Here is a 16,062-nt window from a genome sequence, read left to right as displayed (position 1 = left end):
CTAACACAGCCTGATACTGTGCGGCTGCCTGTTACTAACCCGTCCTAACTAACTCAGCCTGATACTGTGCGGCTGCCTGTTACTAACCCGTCCTAACTAACAGTCTGATATGTGCTGCTGCCTGTTACTAAACTGTCCTAACTAACACAGTCTGATATGTGCTGCTGCCTGTTACTAACCCGTCCTAACTAACACAGTCTGATATGTGCTGCTGCCTGTTACTAACCCGTCCTAACTAACACAGTCTGATATGTGCTGCTGCCTGTTACTAACCCGTCCTAACTAACACAGTCTGATATGTGCTGCTGCCTGTTACTAACCCGTCCTAACTAACACAGTCTGATATGTGCTGCTGTCTGTTACTAACCCGTCCTAACTAACACAGTCTGAAACTGTGCGGCTGCCTGTTACTAACCCGTCCTAACTAACACAGCCTGATACTGTGCGGCTGCCTGTTACTAACCCGTCCTAACTAACACAGCCTGATACTGTGCGGCTGCCTGTTACTAACCCGTCCTAACTAACAGTCTGATATGTGCTGCTGCCTGTTACTAACCCGTCCTAACTAACACAGTCTGATATGTGCTGCTGCCTGTTACTAACCCGTCCTAACTAACACAGCCTGATACTGTGCGGCTGCCTGTTACTAACCCGTCCTAACTAACACAGCCTGATACTGTGCGGCTGCCTGTTACTAACCCGTCCTAACTAACACAGCCTGATACTGTGCGGCTGCCTGTTACTAACCCGTCCTAACTAACAGCCTGATATGTGCAGCTGTCTGTTACTAACCCGTCCTAACTAACACAGTCTGATATGTGCTGCTGCCTGTTACTAACCCATCCTAACTAACACAGCCTGATACTGTGCTGCTGTCTGTTACTAACCCGTCCTAACTAACACAGCCTGATACTGTGCGGCTGCCTGTTACTAACCCGTCCTAACTAACACAGCCTGATACTGTGCGGCTGCCTGTTACTAACCCGTCCTAACTAACACAGTCTGATATGTGCTGCTGCCTGTTACTAACCCGTCCTAACTAACACAGTCTGATATGTGCTGCTGCCTGTTACTAACCCATCCTAACTAACACAGTCTGATATGTGCTGCTGTCTGTTACTAACCCATCCTAACTAACACAGCCTGATACTGTGCTGCTGTCTGTTACTAACCCGTCCTAACTAACACAGCCTGATACTGTGCGGCTGCCTGTTACTAACCCGTCCTAACTAACACAGCCTGATACTGTGCTGCTGCCTGTTACTAACCCGTCCTAACTAACACAGCCTGATACTGTGCTGCTGCCTGTTACTAACCCGTCCTAACTAACACAGTCTGATATGTGCGGCTGCCTGTTACTAACCCGTCCTAACTAACACAGCCTGATACTGTGCTGCTGCCTGTTACTAACCCGTCCTAACTAACACAGCCTGATACTGTGCGGCTGCCTGTTACTAACCCGTCCTAACTAACACAGCCTGATACTGTGCTGCTGTCTGTTACTAACCCGTCCTAACTAACACAGTCTGATATGTGCTGCTGTCTGTTTCTAACCCGTCCTAACTAACACAGTCTGATATGTGCTGCTGCCTGTTACTAACCCGTCCTAACTAACACAGCCTGATATGTGCAGCTGTCTGTTACTAACCCGTCCTAACTAACACAGTCTGATATGTGCGGCTGTCTGTTACTAACCCGTCCTAACTAACACAGTCTGATATGTGCGGCTGTCTGTTACTAACCCGTCCTAACTAACACAGTCTGATATGTGCGGCTGTCTGTTACTAACCCATCCTAACTAACACAATCTCCAAAGCACAGTCATCAGCAAATACTTTCTGAATGAACGAAAGAACGAATGATCACGTCGACCCCTTTACCATGAAGTGCCCCACGTGACAAGTGCAAACTTCATCAGTGACTCGCACGTGACAAGTGCAAACTTCATCAGTGACTCGGCCCTAAATGCTAGTGATGGGAGACAGGCTGAGTGACCATCACCACATCCAAGTGACAGTGTCACTGAATACGAGCCAGGGCTGGAGCAGAGGAACCACAGAAACGAAGGTCAGAGAACACTCGTCTACAGCCGATGCCCACAACACCGCCCCCCTCGTCCAGCTATCCTGCAGGACCTGAGCTGTTGCCCGGGTTCATGTCTGAATGTCCATGTCCGCCGGAAGCACAGCCCCTGGCGGGCGTGGCTTACACAGGGGCCCCTCCCACGGAAGGCAGGCAGTTTCCCTCCTTTTCCTCAAAGCCCCCGTGGGCCTAACCTGCAGGGAGCTGCCCACTGCCTTCCTCTGCACACCGGTTAGCATCTCCTTTTATCGCAATTTTCTCAGCCCCAACCAAGCCCCGGCAATGGCCCTGGGTGGCTATTTTTATACAGCGGGAGCAGAGAAGATGGGGAGGAGTGATCTGAACCATCGCTTCCAGGGGGAAATACAGGGTTGGGCTCCTGAGAACCTCTGGCCACAACATTCCTGTCAACTGATCATATAAAATGCATAACTGTTTTATGTGTGTTTCAGCTGAAAGATGTTTTATTAACTACATACGGCTGATTCATCAACACTGAATGCACAGCGGGACAACGCACCCCTGGGAGATGCTCCCCACGCGTGTTTTCTCCACGGGGCACAGCCCAGCCCTTGTGCACCCAGGAGCGCAGACAGCACTGCAGCCGGCACTAGGGGCTGTTTCGAACAGTGGAATCGCCAACAAAACACACAAAATATATGAAAAACGTGGTACTAAACAGATCACCTGTCTACAGGTGAGAGCTGAAACAGGCAGGCAGAATGTCACCGGGGGTGACCTCGGCTGGGAACGTGCCCGTCGGGCAACGCGAATTTCCAGCCATTCTGCGCATGTTCACCGGATGACCAGGAGAGGGTTCTGACACTGACTCTGCAGTTAACAATAAGTTTTATCAAGTAAATGAATTCGCAAATACGGAAACCGCACATACTGAGGATCGACTGTTTTAAAAGACGACAAGACTCAAATTCCTTAAGGAGCAGGGAGAGGGGTTAAATATTCTAATATTCTAAAGAATTAGAATATAACATCTAAAAGTCCCAAAAACACTGGAATCCCAAGTTTCAAAGGGATCTTTTTGAAGATCCTTAGCCAATCCCTTTCCCCAGTCATGAAAGCCTCCCCAGTAGCCCAAATCTGGGATTTGCGGCCTCAAAAAGCAGGGCCTCCCAAGCGACCCCCTGGTCACGGACAATTCCACTACCAGGGCCTCTTCCCCCTGCAAGCTCTGCACCCTGGACAGGGTTCCTTCCATCCCTCCCACCACACTGAATGAGCTTCATTCCTCTTCCTACAAGAGACATCAAATAATTAAAAATGCATCAAGTTTCCCTTGTCCGGGTATTAGATTATCACAAACAAAGATACTTAAACTACAAGTAAATTGTGTCCTGATCCTATCATTTGACATTTGACGCATCTGAGTGTGGATTGGGGCAGGGGGGCAGCCTTGTGGGACCTTAACCTATGGAACCTGATGTTATCTCCAGGTAAATAGCATCAGAATTGAATTAAGTTAGCCCTGACCGTGTGGCTCAGTTGGCTGGGCATCGGCCCGTGCACTGAGGGGTTGCTGGTTCGATGCCTGGTCAGGGCACATGCCTGAGTTGCGGGTTCAGTCCCCCATAGGGGGCACGCAGGAGGCAGCCGATCCATGTTAAACGTTGATGTTTCTCTCTCCCGCTCCCTTTCTCTCTCTCTAAAAAATCAATTTAAAAAAAAACATTTTTAATTAAGTTATAGGATGCCCAGCTGGTGTTGGAGAATTGTTGGTGGGGGAACCCCATCCCCCACGATATAAGGGTGACTCGAATCCCTTCAGTGCCTTTGTCCTTTGGGTGGTGGCCTCTCAGATTCTCTTCCTTTGCCTTAGTCAGTCAATCCAAAAAAAATCTGTCAATTAGAATCTGTGGCCCATCTTATCAAGATTAATTACTTCGCTGAAAACAAAAATGAAGGAAGCACCTGCTGAGGACCAGAAAGTGTGCTGGGCAACAAACATCCAAAGATGTCCCAGAGGAGTGACCTAGTTACGGAGCTCATGGTCAAGTGCAGAACTTGGACCCACAAACAAACTATTAATGGTGAGTGCTGTAATGGGGCATGTCCAAAGTGCTTTGGGAACAAAATGGAAGAGGGGTTCATTTGCTCTAGATGGGGGAGGAAATGTCACACAAGGAAGTGGCTCTGGAGCCACACCAGGAAGGATCAATAGGAGCCTGGCAGGTGGGAAGGTGTAGGAAGGAAATTCCAGGCAGAGGAAAACTGTGAGCAAAGGCCTGAGGCGCAGCTGTTCCCGGTGTCTTCAGGAACAGGAAGCAGCACCAGATGGCCCAGCGGCAGGAGGAAGGCTCCCCCAGTGCAGGCTGGGGCGGGCTGGGGAAGGTCTCGATTATCAAGATAAGGAACTTGGATACTATCCCGAGGAGCAATGAGCCACCAAAGGTTTTGAACAGAGAAATAACACTCTCCCGCCCCTGCCTGGGAAGATAACTCTGCTGGCCATGCAGAGGATGAGCTGAAGGAAGGTAAATACATCCAGAATCCTTGCAAACCCGGGTGAAAGACAACACGAATCTGAACCGTGGGAGGTGCGTTAGCCGTGGGAGTAAGAGGCCTTGGAGACTGACACGACGTGGGGGGGTTGAGGATGGTTGCAGTTTCTCTAAGGAGCTGGATGGATGGATTCTATTATTTCAAATCAACAAATATTTATTGAGGGGGGCCCTTTAGAACAGGTTTGGTGGGGAAGACAACGGCGTCTGTTTTGGACTCATCTAACTCAAGGATTCCATGCATTACCTAGGGACAGAGGTCCGCAGGGGTGGCCTGGCTTTGTTATCTCCTTGGGTTATAAATCAGAAGGCTGGGATGGGGTCCCTGAGGGCAAGAACATCAGGCCACAGGTAAAGAACTGAGAGTAAATGAGATGCGACGACTGGGAATGAACATCTTCAGGGACTTCTACCAATGCCTGATGAGTGGGTGCCCTACTTCCCTGCTCCACATGTACATATGTATGCATGCACACATATACACACCTGTACACATACACACATGTGCGTGTACACAAACACACACCCCAGAAGAAAAACACAGTCTTTCACTAGGATGAGCCACACAGCCCAGTGGGGCAGCCACAGAGCACCTCTGCCCGGGTTTCTCTGGAACTTCTGGGGTGGAGCCACCTTGCCTGCCCACAGTTGTACCAGCTCTCAGACAGCTGGGGGACAGCACCAGCACCGTCACAGTGTGATCATGATGCTCAGATGTACAAGTACACAGTCCACCCTAATTTCCAAAGCACTGACATTCTCATCTGAGCCACAGGTCGGTCCTGTGCAGTGTTATCATCTTTAAACAAGGAGGCTGAGGGCCCGTGAGGTTTGACCAGAAAGGAACTCCAGCAGGAGGTTCCCACTGCAGGAGGGTCACGCCCAGCGCGGGCATCGCCCCTCTATCTCTCCGGCCCCTGCTCGCTGCCTGTCCCCTCTCCCTGGCCTGTCAAAGCAGAGCTGGGCTGCACTATCCATGCATCACCTAGAGCAGGAAAGGCAGGGGAGCCCTCGGCCCCACAGAGAGCAATCTGACCACCTAATGACAGGATGAAAGGAGAAGAGATTTTGTTCAAAAGGAAAGAAGAGAAACAGAAGTGCAGCAACATCTTCCTGCCACCAGCCACCAGCCACCAGCCACCAGCCACCAGCCACCAGCCACCAGCCACCAAGGAGCTGCTGCAGCTTCAGGGGAAGTCGGTCAGCCCCAGAACCACTCGTTTCCTGCCCTCTGCCCAGCTAATCTGAGCCTGTGAGCCTCATGGGGCCCAGAGGCTGGGAGACACCGACCTCCAGCTGCCTGCGGTTGCTGAGCAGACATTCCAGAAGCAGGGGTTCGCACCTCCTGAGCAGCAGGTCCCAGTGGAGAGCAGCCCCCTCGAGCTCTGAGGGATCAGAGGAGCATGAGGAGGCGGCGTCTGTGTTCAATACAGAAAGTGGCTCACACTCCGGCCTAGGGCTGCCCCCTGCAGTCTGGGCAGAGTCCGCAGGGCCCTGAGCAACCTTGAGACTGAAGGGGGGAGCGGAAAGTCTGGGCTCCTCTCGGGGCCTGTCCAAGCTGGTGGCCTTGGCGTCCGTGTCCTCGGCCTCTCTGGAGGGCGGGCAGCCTTCCGCTTCTCCCCGTTCCCCGGCGGAGCTGAGTGAGAGCTGGATGAAGCTGAAGCTGGAGGTGAAGGCCACCTGAGAGCTGGCAGGGGCTGAGGGGACCTTGGGGCCACTTCCGAGGCTGCAGCTGGTGTCACCCACATCCTTTGGGGCCAGACAGTCTTCTGCCCAGGCGCCCCATGCTCCTTCACCACAGGCAGCATCCCGACGAGGGTCCAGGGCCTCAGAACTATCCATGGGTGGGAGCTCCCCCCGACACCCAGTGTCCCCAGGGCCACACAGCCTGGTCAGCCTGTTGGGCAGTTTGGTGCCAGCTCTGAACTGAATCCCAAAGAACCCTGAGGTCCCTCTTGCTGGGGTCCGAGCGAGGCCCAGGTGGCCCCCACAGGCAAGAGCTGAGGCTGCTGTGCTCTTGGGAAGAGGGTTCCCAACCACGGGGCCTCGCCACTGGCCTCCAGGGTCAAGGCCACATCGTCCAGCCCTGGACTCAGAGTGGTGGGACTCCTCACCACACGCCCCTGCCTGGGCCCGGAACGAAGCACCCACGGCAGGGGACAGGAACCTGATCTGGGGCCCAGCGTCGCTTCTCATGTAGCCGGGTTTCCGTGCCAGCCGCCTCCTCTGAAAACACACTGCAGGTGGCAAGCAATCCTGGCTGCCTGGAAAGAGAGAAAAACAGCACATTAAACACACAGATCTCAGGGGCTCAGCGGGAACTGTGTTTGGAGGACATCCCTAGTTTTAGAGGTCACCTCTGGATGCATCTGAGATGCTGGTTCAGGAGTCAGGGGTCACCCCAGTCTGAAAATTCTGATGATCCCTGGGAAGTGTTTGCTTGGCCGTGTGGAAACAACATGGGTCTCAGCTCCTCTGTTTAGGAGAGCAGCTGGCACTGCTGTGAGTTATGCCAACACGTCAGCTTGTACTCGGAGCCACAACCTTGGCAGCTCCTCTGGACCCTCCAGCATCTCGCCTGTTGGTCTTTTAGGAACATCAGCACTTTCATCCCAGAGTCAGCCCGGAAAGCAAACGACTTGAAACGAACACCAGCACACTCCTCGAAATGAGACCCAATCGCTCATTCCAGCTCCTCAGTGACAATATGGAGGTTTCCATTATCTGAGCCATCCATGTCCCCTCACGCCAGTGGACCACAGACAGCTGGATACCACACAATTTATGCCCATCGATTCATCTCACACTGTGGACGACAGGAGGCCCTGCTTGAAGAGTTCCCCAAACCAGGGACTGTGTTCCCTCCTGACTATGCAACAAGAACAGGAACAATAAAAAATGCTGACACCTCACAGAAGCAGGACAGACTCCGGCACCTCAATGCCTGGTTCGAACCCTGGCCGTGCCACTGCTGGCTGTGTGACCTTCCACAAGTTACTTAACCTCTCTGTGCTTCAGTTTGCTTATCAGTAAAATGGAGATAGTAGCAGTACCTATCTCATAGGGCAGTTGTGAGCATTAAGTTAAATGAGCTACTATATGTTGACAGCTGAGAACAGTGCCTGGCACATGTAATAAGTGTGATAAAAATGTTGGTTACTATTTTTACATTGCATAGCACCTTGTCACTCATGGTATGTTTTCATCCGCATTAATTTCCTTTGAACCCCACCAAAATCATGTGAATCAACCAGACCAGGAAAATAACCTCCCTTTTATAGTTAAGGAAACTGAGGCTCAGAGACACAAACATTCTGGAAACACCTGCAAATGGCCAGGTGACCAGTGCCCAAGTCTCCTGAACGCGCTGGCCTGCGTGGTGCTCTCCTCTTGGGGCCCTGACACACCTTGTATTGGATTAAGTGGGAGGCATAAAAGTATGACCAGGCAGGGTGAGAAGTGGGGCAAAGCTCTGCTCCAGGCCCGCACACCTTGTTCTGCCACCCAGAGCATAGCTCATCCCAGGATCTCCATCATGGTAGACAGCCCTAGGCATTCAGGATCCCACTGGGTTACAATCATGGCACACACCAGTCTCTGTGGTGTCACTGATAATCCCTGGAGAAATGAGCACCATGACCCATGGGCCACCTGTTCCCTGAATCTGTTGTAAGTTCCAGAAGCTTACAACAAAGGACAGAATGAAGCAAGGGCTATGAGGGGGAGAGAGAGAAAGTCAGGATAAAGGAAGGAAAGGAGAGGGGCATTAACACTGCAACCCCAGCAGCTTGGTGCCATCTTCATTTTATAAATAATGAAATTAAAGTTCAGAAGGTTTTCATCTTCCCCAGAACTCTCAGGTCATGGTTTGCCAAAACCTGTTTTACTCATTACTGAACAGTAAACCAGCACAATGCCCTGCACTTGAGTCACTTGGAGAATGAATGTATGGATGCTGGGAGGGAGGGAGGGAGGGAGGGAGGGGTAGATGGGTGGATGGGTGGATGGGTGGATGGGTGGATGGGTGGATGGGTGGATGGATGCTTGGATAGAAGGAGAAAAGGAGGGATGGAGGGATGGATGCTTGGATAGGAGAGAAGGAGGGATGGAGAGATGGATGGATGGATGGATGGATGGATGGATGGATGGATGGATGGATGCTTGGATGGATGCTTGGATGCTTGGATGGAGGGAGGGATGGACGGACGGAGGGATGGATGGATGCTTGGATAGATGGAGGGATGGAGGGATGCTTGGATAGATGGAGGGATGGAGGGATGGAGGGATGCTTGGATAGATGGAGGGATGGAGGGATGGAGGGATGCTTGGATAGAGGGAGGGAGGGAGGGAGGGAGGGAGGGAGGGAGGGAGGGAGGGAGGAAGGGAGGGATGGATGGATGATTGGATAGAGGGAGGGATGGAGGAATGGATGGATGCTTGGATAGATGGAGGGATGGAGGGATGTTTGGATAGATGAAGGGATGGATGGATGGATGGATGGATGGATGGATGGATGGATGGATGGATGTTTGGATAGAAGGAGGGATGGAGGGATGGAGGGATGGAGGGATGGATGGATGATTGGATAGAGGGAGGGATGGAGGGATGGAGGGATATTTGGATAGATGGAGGGATGGAGGGATAGATGGATGCTTGGATAGAGGGAGAGATGGAGGGATGGAGAGATGGATGGATGGACGGACGGACGGGTCTGGGAGTGACTTTTGGCTGGGATCCCACAGATGAGTGGATGGATGGTGGATGAGAAGGAGGGAAGGTGGGGGAACGACAAACTGATTTTCAATCACGTGCCTTTCCTGCATCCCTTGCCTCCCAGTATACCACTTAGGAAATAACTTGAAGTAACAAGAAATCAGGAGAAAGTTTTATTTTTATTTTTTCTTCAGGGCAGAGGCCATAAAGAGTTGGAATCATTAGAAAAGGGAATGATGAAAATGTACAGAAGGAATTATTAATAGGCCAAATTGGACCACCCATTAGGATGGCTGCTACCAAAACAAAACAAAACAAAAATGGCCCATCCATACAATGGACTATTATTCAGCCTTAAAGAGAAAAGAAATTCTGATATATGCTACAACATGGAGGAAACTTGAGGACGTTATGCTAAGTAAATTCAGCTAGTCAAAAGGACAGACGCTGTATGGTTCCACTCATATGAGATCCCCAGGTGAGTGAAATCCATACAGACAGAAAGTGAGGGTGGTTCCAGGGAGTGCGGGTGGGCAGGGGGAATTACTGTTTAATGGGTACGGAGCTTCAGTTTGGGAAGATGAAAAAATTCTGGAGATGGATGGTGGTGATTGATGGTTGTACAACGTGTCGAGAGAAACATCGACGTGAGGGCAAAATATCAACCGGCTGCCTCCTGCACGCCCCCTGCAGGGGATGGAGCCCACAACCCGGGCACATGCCCTGACCGGGAATCCAACCGGCACCCTCCCGGTGCACGGGATGACCCCAATCGAGCCACACCGGCCAGGGCAGTAACACTCGTTTTTAAATAGGAAATCTAAAACATGCCATTTAAGAAAACATTCTACTCATGCATTTACTTGGAAGACCTTAAAACTAGACGCAAAGTTAAAATCTACACAAAATGCTCACGTGGACTTGGCTGCCCTGTGCCTCAAGGACTCTGAGGAAAGCATGTCGCATCCCAAAGGGGACTCGGAGGCCACAGCTGAGAATGAGGAGAAGAGTCAAAGATCAAGTACGGAAAGACTGCATAAAACAAGGCGTCACAAATACACTGTGGACGCATAAATGAATCTATTCTTCTCAGGGAAAGAATTCTAATCCTTTCTGTTGTGGTCGGGACATAAATAAGAATTTTAGAAAACACTGAGGTTAACCAAAGCTTCCAAATCATAAACTTCACATCTCAGTGGATTAACGTGTTTCAAAGAGTAAAGTACTATACAGGGAGCACAGACACTCCCCTGGGCCGTCCTCTCTCTTCCATCCTCCAGGAGAGCGCCTCAGGCGTTGCAATAGCAGCTAGTGAGCACGGCAAGTGCTGGTGCGGAAAGAGCAGCCTTGACTGTGTTTCCATCTTAACTGTGCGATCCATTTCAATAAAACAGCCCTTCACTGGACACTAGCTGCTGTGTGGGGCCGCGGACACGAGCTGGACACCATCCCTGCCCCCAAACTGCTGATGTAACAGGGGGTGGAAGTCATGCATATAAAACTGTCACCAGATGGGAAGTGCCACTCCAGTCACAGAGGAAGGGAAATTCGATCTGAAATTAAACTACAGGAGTAAGCCACTCAGTTCATGTGGCTAACCTGACAGCTCTCTGCCCTTCAGCAAAGCCGAAGACTCCGGGAGCTACTGAGTGCTCCCCACTTTAATGCCACCCTAAAACACCACCTCTTGGATTGAGGGAAAGAATGATGCTAATTCAGGGCCATTCCATGGGACACAGGACGACTCTAACAAATGACTTCGGCTCAAGAACAAGTAACTTTGGCTCAAGAACTCCCCATCAGGCCCAGACTTTCTTGGTCTGCGGTCTGCACTGTATTCTGAGACCCCATCCTGCACAGCTCCCTGCCTGTTCCTGTCCCCCACTTATCCCTCACAGTTCCCCTCAGTTAGCCTCTTCCATGTCTCATTTAGTCTTGGTGTCTGCCTCTCAGAAGACCCAAACCTGTCCTGCACAAAGCACAGTGAGCCAGCCCAGGTGGCCATGCCCTCCTGGGACTGAGCCTCTTTGGGGGAACAGAGAGTAATCAACTCAGAAATACTTATGGGGTGGTGAAGGACAGATTCTTGGGGCCGAGTCACATATAGCAGGGCACGTGGCTTTGTTCAGCAGGTCTGGAGTGGCTTTGGGCTGGGATCCCATGGATGAGTGGGAGTTATAAGAGGTCACGGGGGGAAGTTGGTGGGAAGGAACAAGGCCAGCTGGAGGAGCAGCTTGGGAGACACTGGGGATGGGCAGGGGGCAGGCCGCAGCCAGACCCCGCAGTCACGCTACAGGCAGGCCAGACCAGCACCACTCTTACGTGTGTGAGCACTTGTCACCCATCATCCTCAGCTTTAGCTTCCAGCTGAGATGGTGAGACTAGGCCAGTGGGCCCCAAAGTTGACTGCACATTAGAGTCACCGGGGTATCTTTTAAAATTCCAAAGTCCAGGCCATATCCCAGATGGGTGAAATGACAATGTTAGGGTGTGGGACGCAGGCCTGGGTGCCTCCTGAAGCTCCCCAGGTGATCCCAGCAGGCAGTAGGGGCTGGGGACCTCTGCTTTAGGGGACAGTCCCACTAAACCTCCTAGCAGATTTGAATTCAAAAGTATCGTAAACTTGATGCTCACGACACTGCAGAGGTTGCTTCTTTGCAAAATCTTTCTCCCCCAACTTCTTTATTTCTTGAAATGTGGCGTTATCTTGGTCTTTACATGTGGACAAAGTGTGGTCTACACTTAAAATACATCCCCATACGTCTATTCTAGATCTTCTCCCTACACTGAGTTTCCACTTTCAATCAGACAACAGAGTCCTGGGCCTCACAGAGTGGCCTCCAAGGAGGAAGGGCCGGGAAGCCAGCAACACCATGCACTGTCTCACTTCCCTAATCTGCAGTACAGAGAACTCACCACAGTGGCTCCACACTCAGCCCACTGTGGTGTGACACGCGGTGTGGGTCCTGCAACAAAGAAAGGGCATTGGCAGAAAAACGGGAGAAACCCGAGTAAGATCTGTAGTTTAGTTCACTGCACCAATGTTGACTTTTGAGTTATAACTGTACCGTGATTATATGAGCTGTTGGCACAAGCAGAAGCTGGGTGAAGAGAAGGACTCTGTATTATCTTTGCAACTTTTCTATAAACCTCTAAGCATTCCAAAACAGAAAGCTTACACACACGTACACACAATTTATGGACCTGTACTTTGCGGCAGGAAAGGGTACGGGCTCTGGAAACAGAATGCCTGAGTTTAACATGCAGCTCTGCCACTTTGAGTGAATGCTGGTGGGTCGGGTGTCTCTGCCGCTTGCGTTGTCCCATCTGTAAAATGGGAGCCCAGCCCCTGGGACTGCGCGGAGGCCAGACAATGTGATGAATTGCACTGCTCTATCCCACACCGAGCATGAAGTAACCATTCAAAACTGTTTTCATTTTCAATTCGGGAATAAAGACAAGAATATTGTCCTGAAGCAAAGGCGCCTGGCCCTGGCCCAGAGTCCAAGGCAAAGGTGAACCACAGCAGCCTCCGCTGAGACTCTAAGGCTTTTTCTGTACTGAGGAGGCCACCGGGGCCAACAGGGATCTACACACACCACACATACACATGTACACACACCACACGTACGCACGTGCACATGCACACATGTATACACGCATGTACACGCGTGCACATGCACACACCACACACACATACACACACACACCACACAGAGCATCCAGCACCGTGTCACATGGTGTCACATGACACTCAACCTATGCTCTCTAGTTGACCAATCCCTGACCAACTCTCTGATCCAAGTTTCTGTTCTCCTTCCTTTTCATGCCCGGAGCTCTTTCCTGCAGTTGAAGGAAGCAGTTGAGGGGTTTGGCAGCAAGAGATTCATAAACCCCAGGAAAGGGTTTGCTCGGAAACCACTGAGCAGCCTCTCTCCACAGTGCTATTAATTCTCACAAATGATTGTCTTTTTCTTTCCATGGAAAGCGCTACTCAAAAATCGGATCGCCATCTGAACACCCCCGAGAGTGCTGCTAGCTACAGATGGGCGTCTCTAATGAATTTTTTAACTGCTGCCCTAATAAAATATGGATGAACCAGAAGGAGCCCTCTCTGTAGCTGTTATTTCAAAACAACTAAACAACTTAAGTTTCTGCCCTCGTTTTACAGCAAAAAGCTGCCAGCTCTCACATCCCCCTCACAAAAGACAGCTTTGCTCCTGCTCGGCCGTCTGCAAAGTTCACAGCTACCTTTTTAATGCCATGTTTTATGCACGGGCGTATTTCCTGGCTTTCTACACGCCCGGCTTTGCATCCAAATGTGAGACGATCCCAAATTGTCAGCACTTCGCACATAAGTAGTGCCCTAGAGACTGCAGCGTCTTTCAAGAAGCCCCCACTTTGCACTAAATTTTTATTATACTCAGAATTTAAACCCACATCAAAGGTCTGTGCCACTTGAAATGGTTGACCTTAAAAATAATACAATCACAGCGCTGCCAATGTCCCGCCCGGCGGTCCTACTGGAAAACGAGAGGAGACTCGGTGTGTTCCCACGTTTCTGCCCCGGGACTTGGCGCCTGCGTGGGGCCTAAGGAACTCAGTGCACGATCTGAAGGCCCGAGCTGCGCCACCGTGGGCGCGGGGCGGGCGCGGGTGACCTGTGGCCTAACCGGATCTGACATGTAAGGAAGCACTTTATAATCAGCTGTGATTGTGCTCTGTCTCCACTTGAGGGTTCTCCCATAAAAGCCCTCTAGTCTCACTCCACATTGAGACACCACGTGTAGCTTCCAAGCTTTAAGAGGCCGCAACTCCACCCGGGAGCACAGGCCTTTCTGGTTGATTCAAACTCCATGAGCGCTGGGAGCTGAGGACGCTGAGGCAGAGGCTGGGCTGAAGTTGACCTTTGTTTGTTTAAACACTGATACTCGGTGAAGATGACAGTGGGGAGGACTTCGGACGCTTTAGGAGAGCAAGCTGTTTTCAAGAATCCATCTACACTCAAACAGCGCAGGCTAACTATAGAGACCCGAGTCTCTCGGTGCCCGGCCAGGGTCCCCTCAGGTGGGATCCCGAGTGAGGCGATGCGTTTACCGCTGGGCACGAGCCTCCACGAGGCTTTGAAGCTCACAGATCCGACGTGCACTTGGGTAGCAGCAATGTGTCTCCACGCGGTGCAAAGCAACCAAACCCCTTTTGAAAGCTTTCATTTCCAAAGTGGCATAGTTTCTGATTTTTAAATTATTAAAATGAGATGCTAATGTCTCCACCAGTCACTACCATCAGATAAGTATCTTGTACACTCTCACATCAGGGCCATCTGCCAGAGCAGGCGACGAGCTGGAGGCACTGGCTGCTCCTCCGGGGCTAGAATTCAGACTCTGCTGATGACACACTCAGATGTCACTGCTGGGCAGAGACCAGGGCTGAGCCAGGTCACCTGAACCAACCAGGGGGAAGTCACCCTTGCAGGTCTAGGACATGCTACCCAGGGACGGAGTGAGTGAATGGCAGTGAGGGATGGCAGTCCCCAGTGGGTGACACTGGCAAGGAAGCTGTGACACTGCCTGGCTCCGCAGAATCAAGTCACCATGTAAACCAGTTTCCACAATCAACTATCCGTTACAAAAGAAACTGATGCTCAGCACCCCAGGGGGACAAGACTTGAAGGAGTTAGACCAGTGTCCTCAAGAGAATTCTGAGTGTGAACCTGCCTCCATCCACTTTGAGGTAAAGTGTACCTTCTCTGAGCCTCAGTTTCCTCAGCTGGGGAATGTTAGTGACAGATTCCTTGCAAGGTGGTTGGTCCCCTAGAGAGCCTGTGCTCTGAGCCCCTTGTCCACACTGCCCTCTCTCAACATATCCACCATCTCATAGCTGCTGACACGCTGACATCAAATGTCTCCACAATGCAGACTGAAGAGTTCCCCAGGCTGCTCATCCCCCTTCCCGGGCCCAGGAGACTGTACATAAACATCCTCCCCTTCCCCTCCCGTCTGGGCTCCAGGCCAACCAGCCCTCTCTGTTAGAGGTCTTCATCAGGTAAGACCCACACAAGGTGTGACATGCCAGTTCTTACCTACCACCTCACTCCAGTCCTGCCTTCCTGAGATGACACCAAAGTCACCCTGGAGGGTAGAATGTTCACAGACAAGACCTGTTACCTGCACAGATCACTAATCTCATCTGTCACGTATGAGGTTGACCAGTTTAATATTCACGGACAGGGTCTGGTCACAAAAACAAGGGCTGGGTCTTGATTCTGTCCCTCCTATCTGGGCGATCCTGAGCAAGTTGCTTAGCCTGCCCGTGCCTCAGTCTGCTCATGTATACAATGGGCATAACAGTCCCTTGAAGGACTGTTCTCAGGATGCAATAAAATCATTGACATGTATTTTCAAAAACCAGAGTCTATGGCAAGTGGTGATATGGTCTCAATACATTTTTGTTTCTTTCCCCAAGTTCTTCGGGCACCCAAAATCATCACTGTTGTTCTGATAACAGCCTGGAATTTTCCTGAACAGTCTTTAAAAAGAGGGAGGAGCTATTAGCTATTTCCCTTTTTCTCTGTGTGTATGTGGGGGGAAGGGGTCTGTTACTCAATTACAGTAATGTTATTCAACAGTCAGCTTCAGAGCCAGTTTTATTTGGGGGGGGGGGGTTCTTACCTTTCTAAGAGGGTAGAAAGCAATAAAAAGGAATTAAATGGGGAGACATAAAGGCAAAGAAGTCTGTGGACATTTCCAAA

At 51.0% G+C, this 16,062-nt stretch overlaps 1 protein-coding gene across 1 annotated transcript in view; it reads right to left on the bottom strand.

Moving 5' to 3' along the window:
- DISC1 (DISC1 scaffold protein) overlaps nt 1-16,062 on the bottom strand; it is a 237,291-nt gene that overhangs the window by 200,117 nt on the left and 21,112 nt on the right. The window contains exon 2 of the mRNA XM_081123969.1: nt 5,889-6,862. Coding sequence (XP_080980095.1) covers nt 5,889-6,862 — 974 coding nt within the window. The remainder of the gene's footprint in view (nt 1-5,888; nt 6,863-16,062) is intronic.

The sequence above is a fragment of the Miniopterus schreibersii genome (genome assembly GCF_964146895.1).
Source record: "Miniopterus schreibersii genome assembly, chromosome: 21".
NCBI classification, from domain to species: Eukaryota; Metazoa; Chordata; class Mammalia; order Chiroptera; family Miniopteridae; genus Miniopterus; species Miniopterus schreibersii.
Note: the sequence above shows the minus strand (reverse complement) of the source record. Positions and strands in the feature narration are given on the sequence as shown.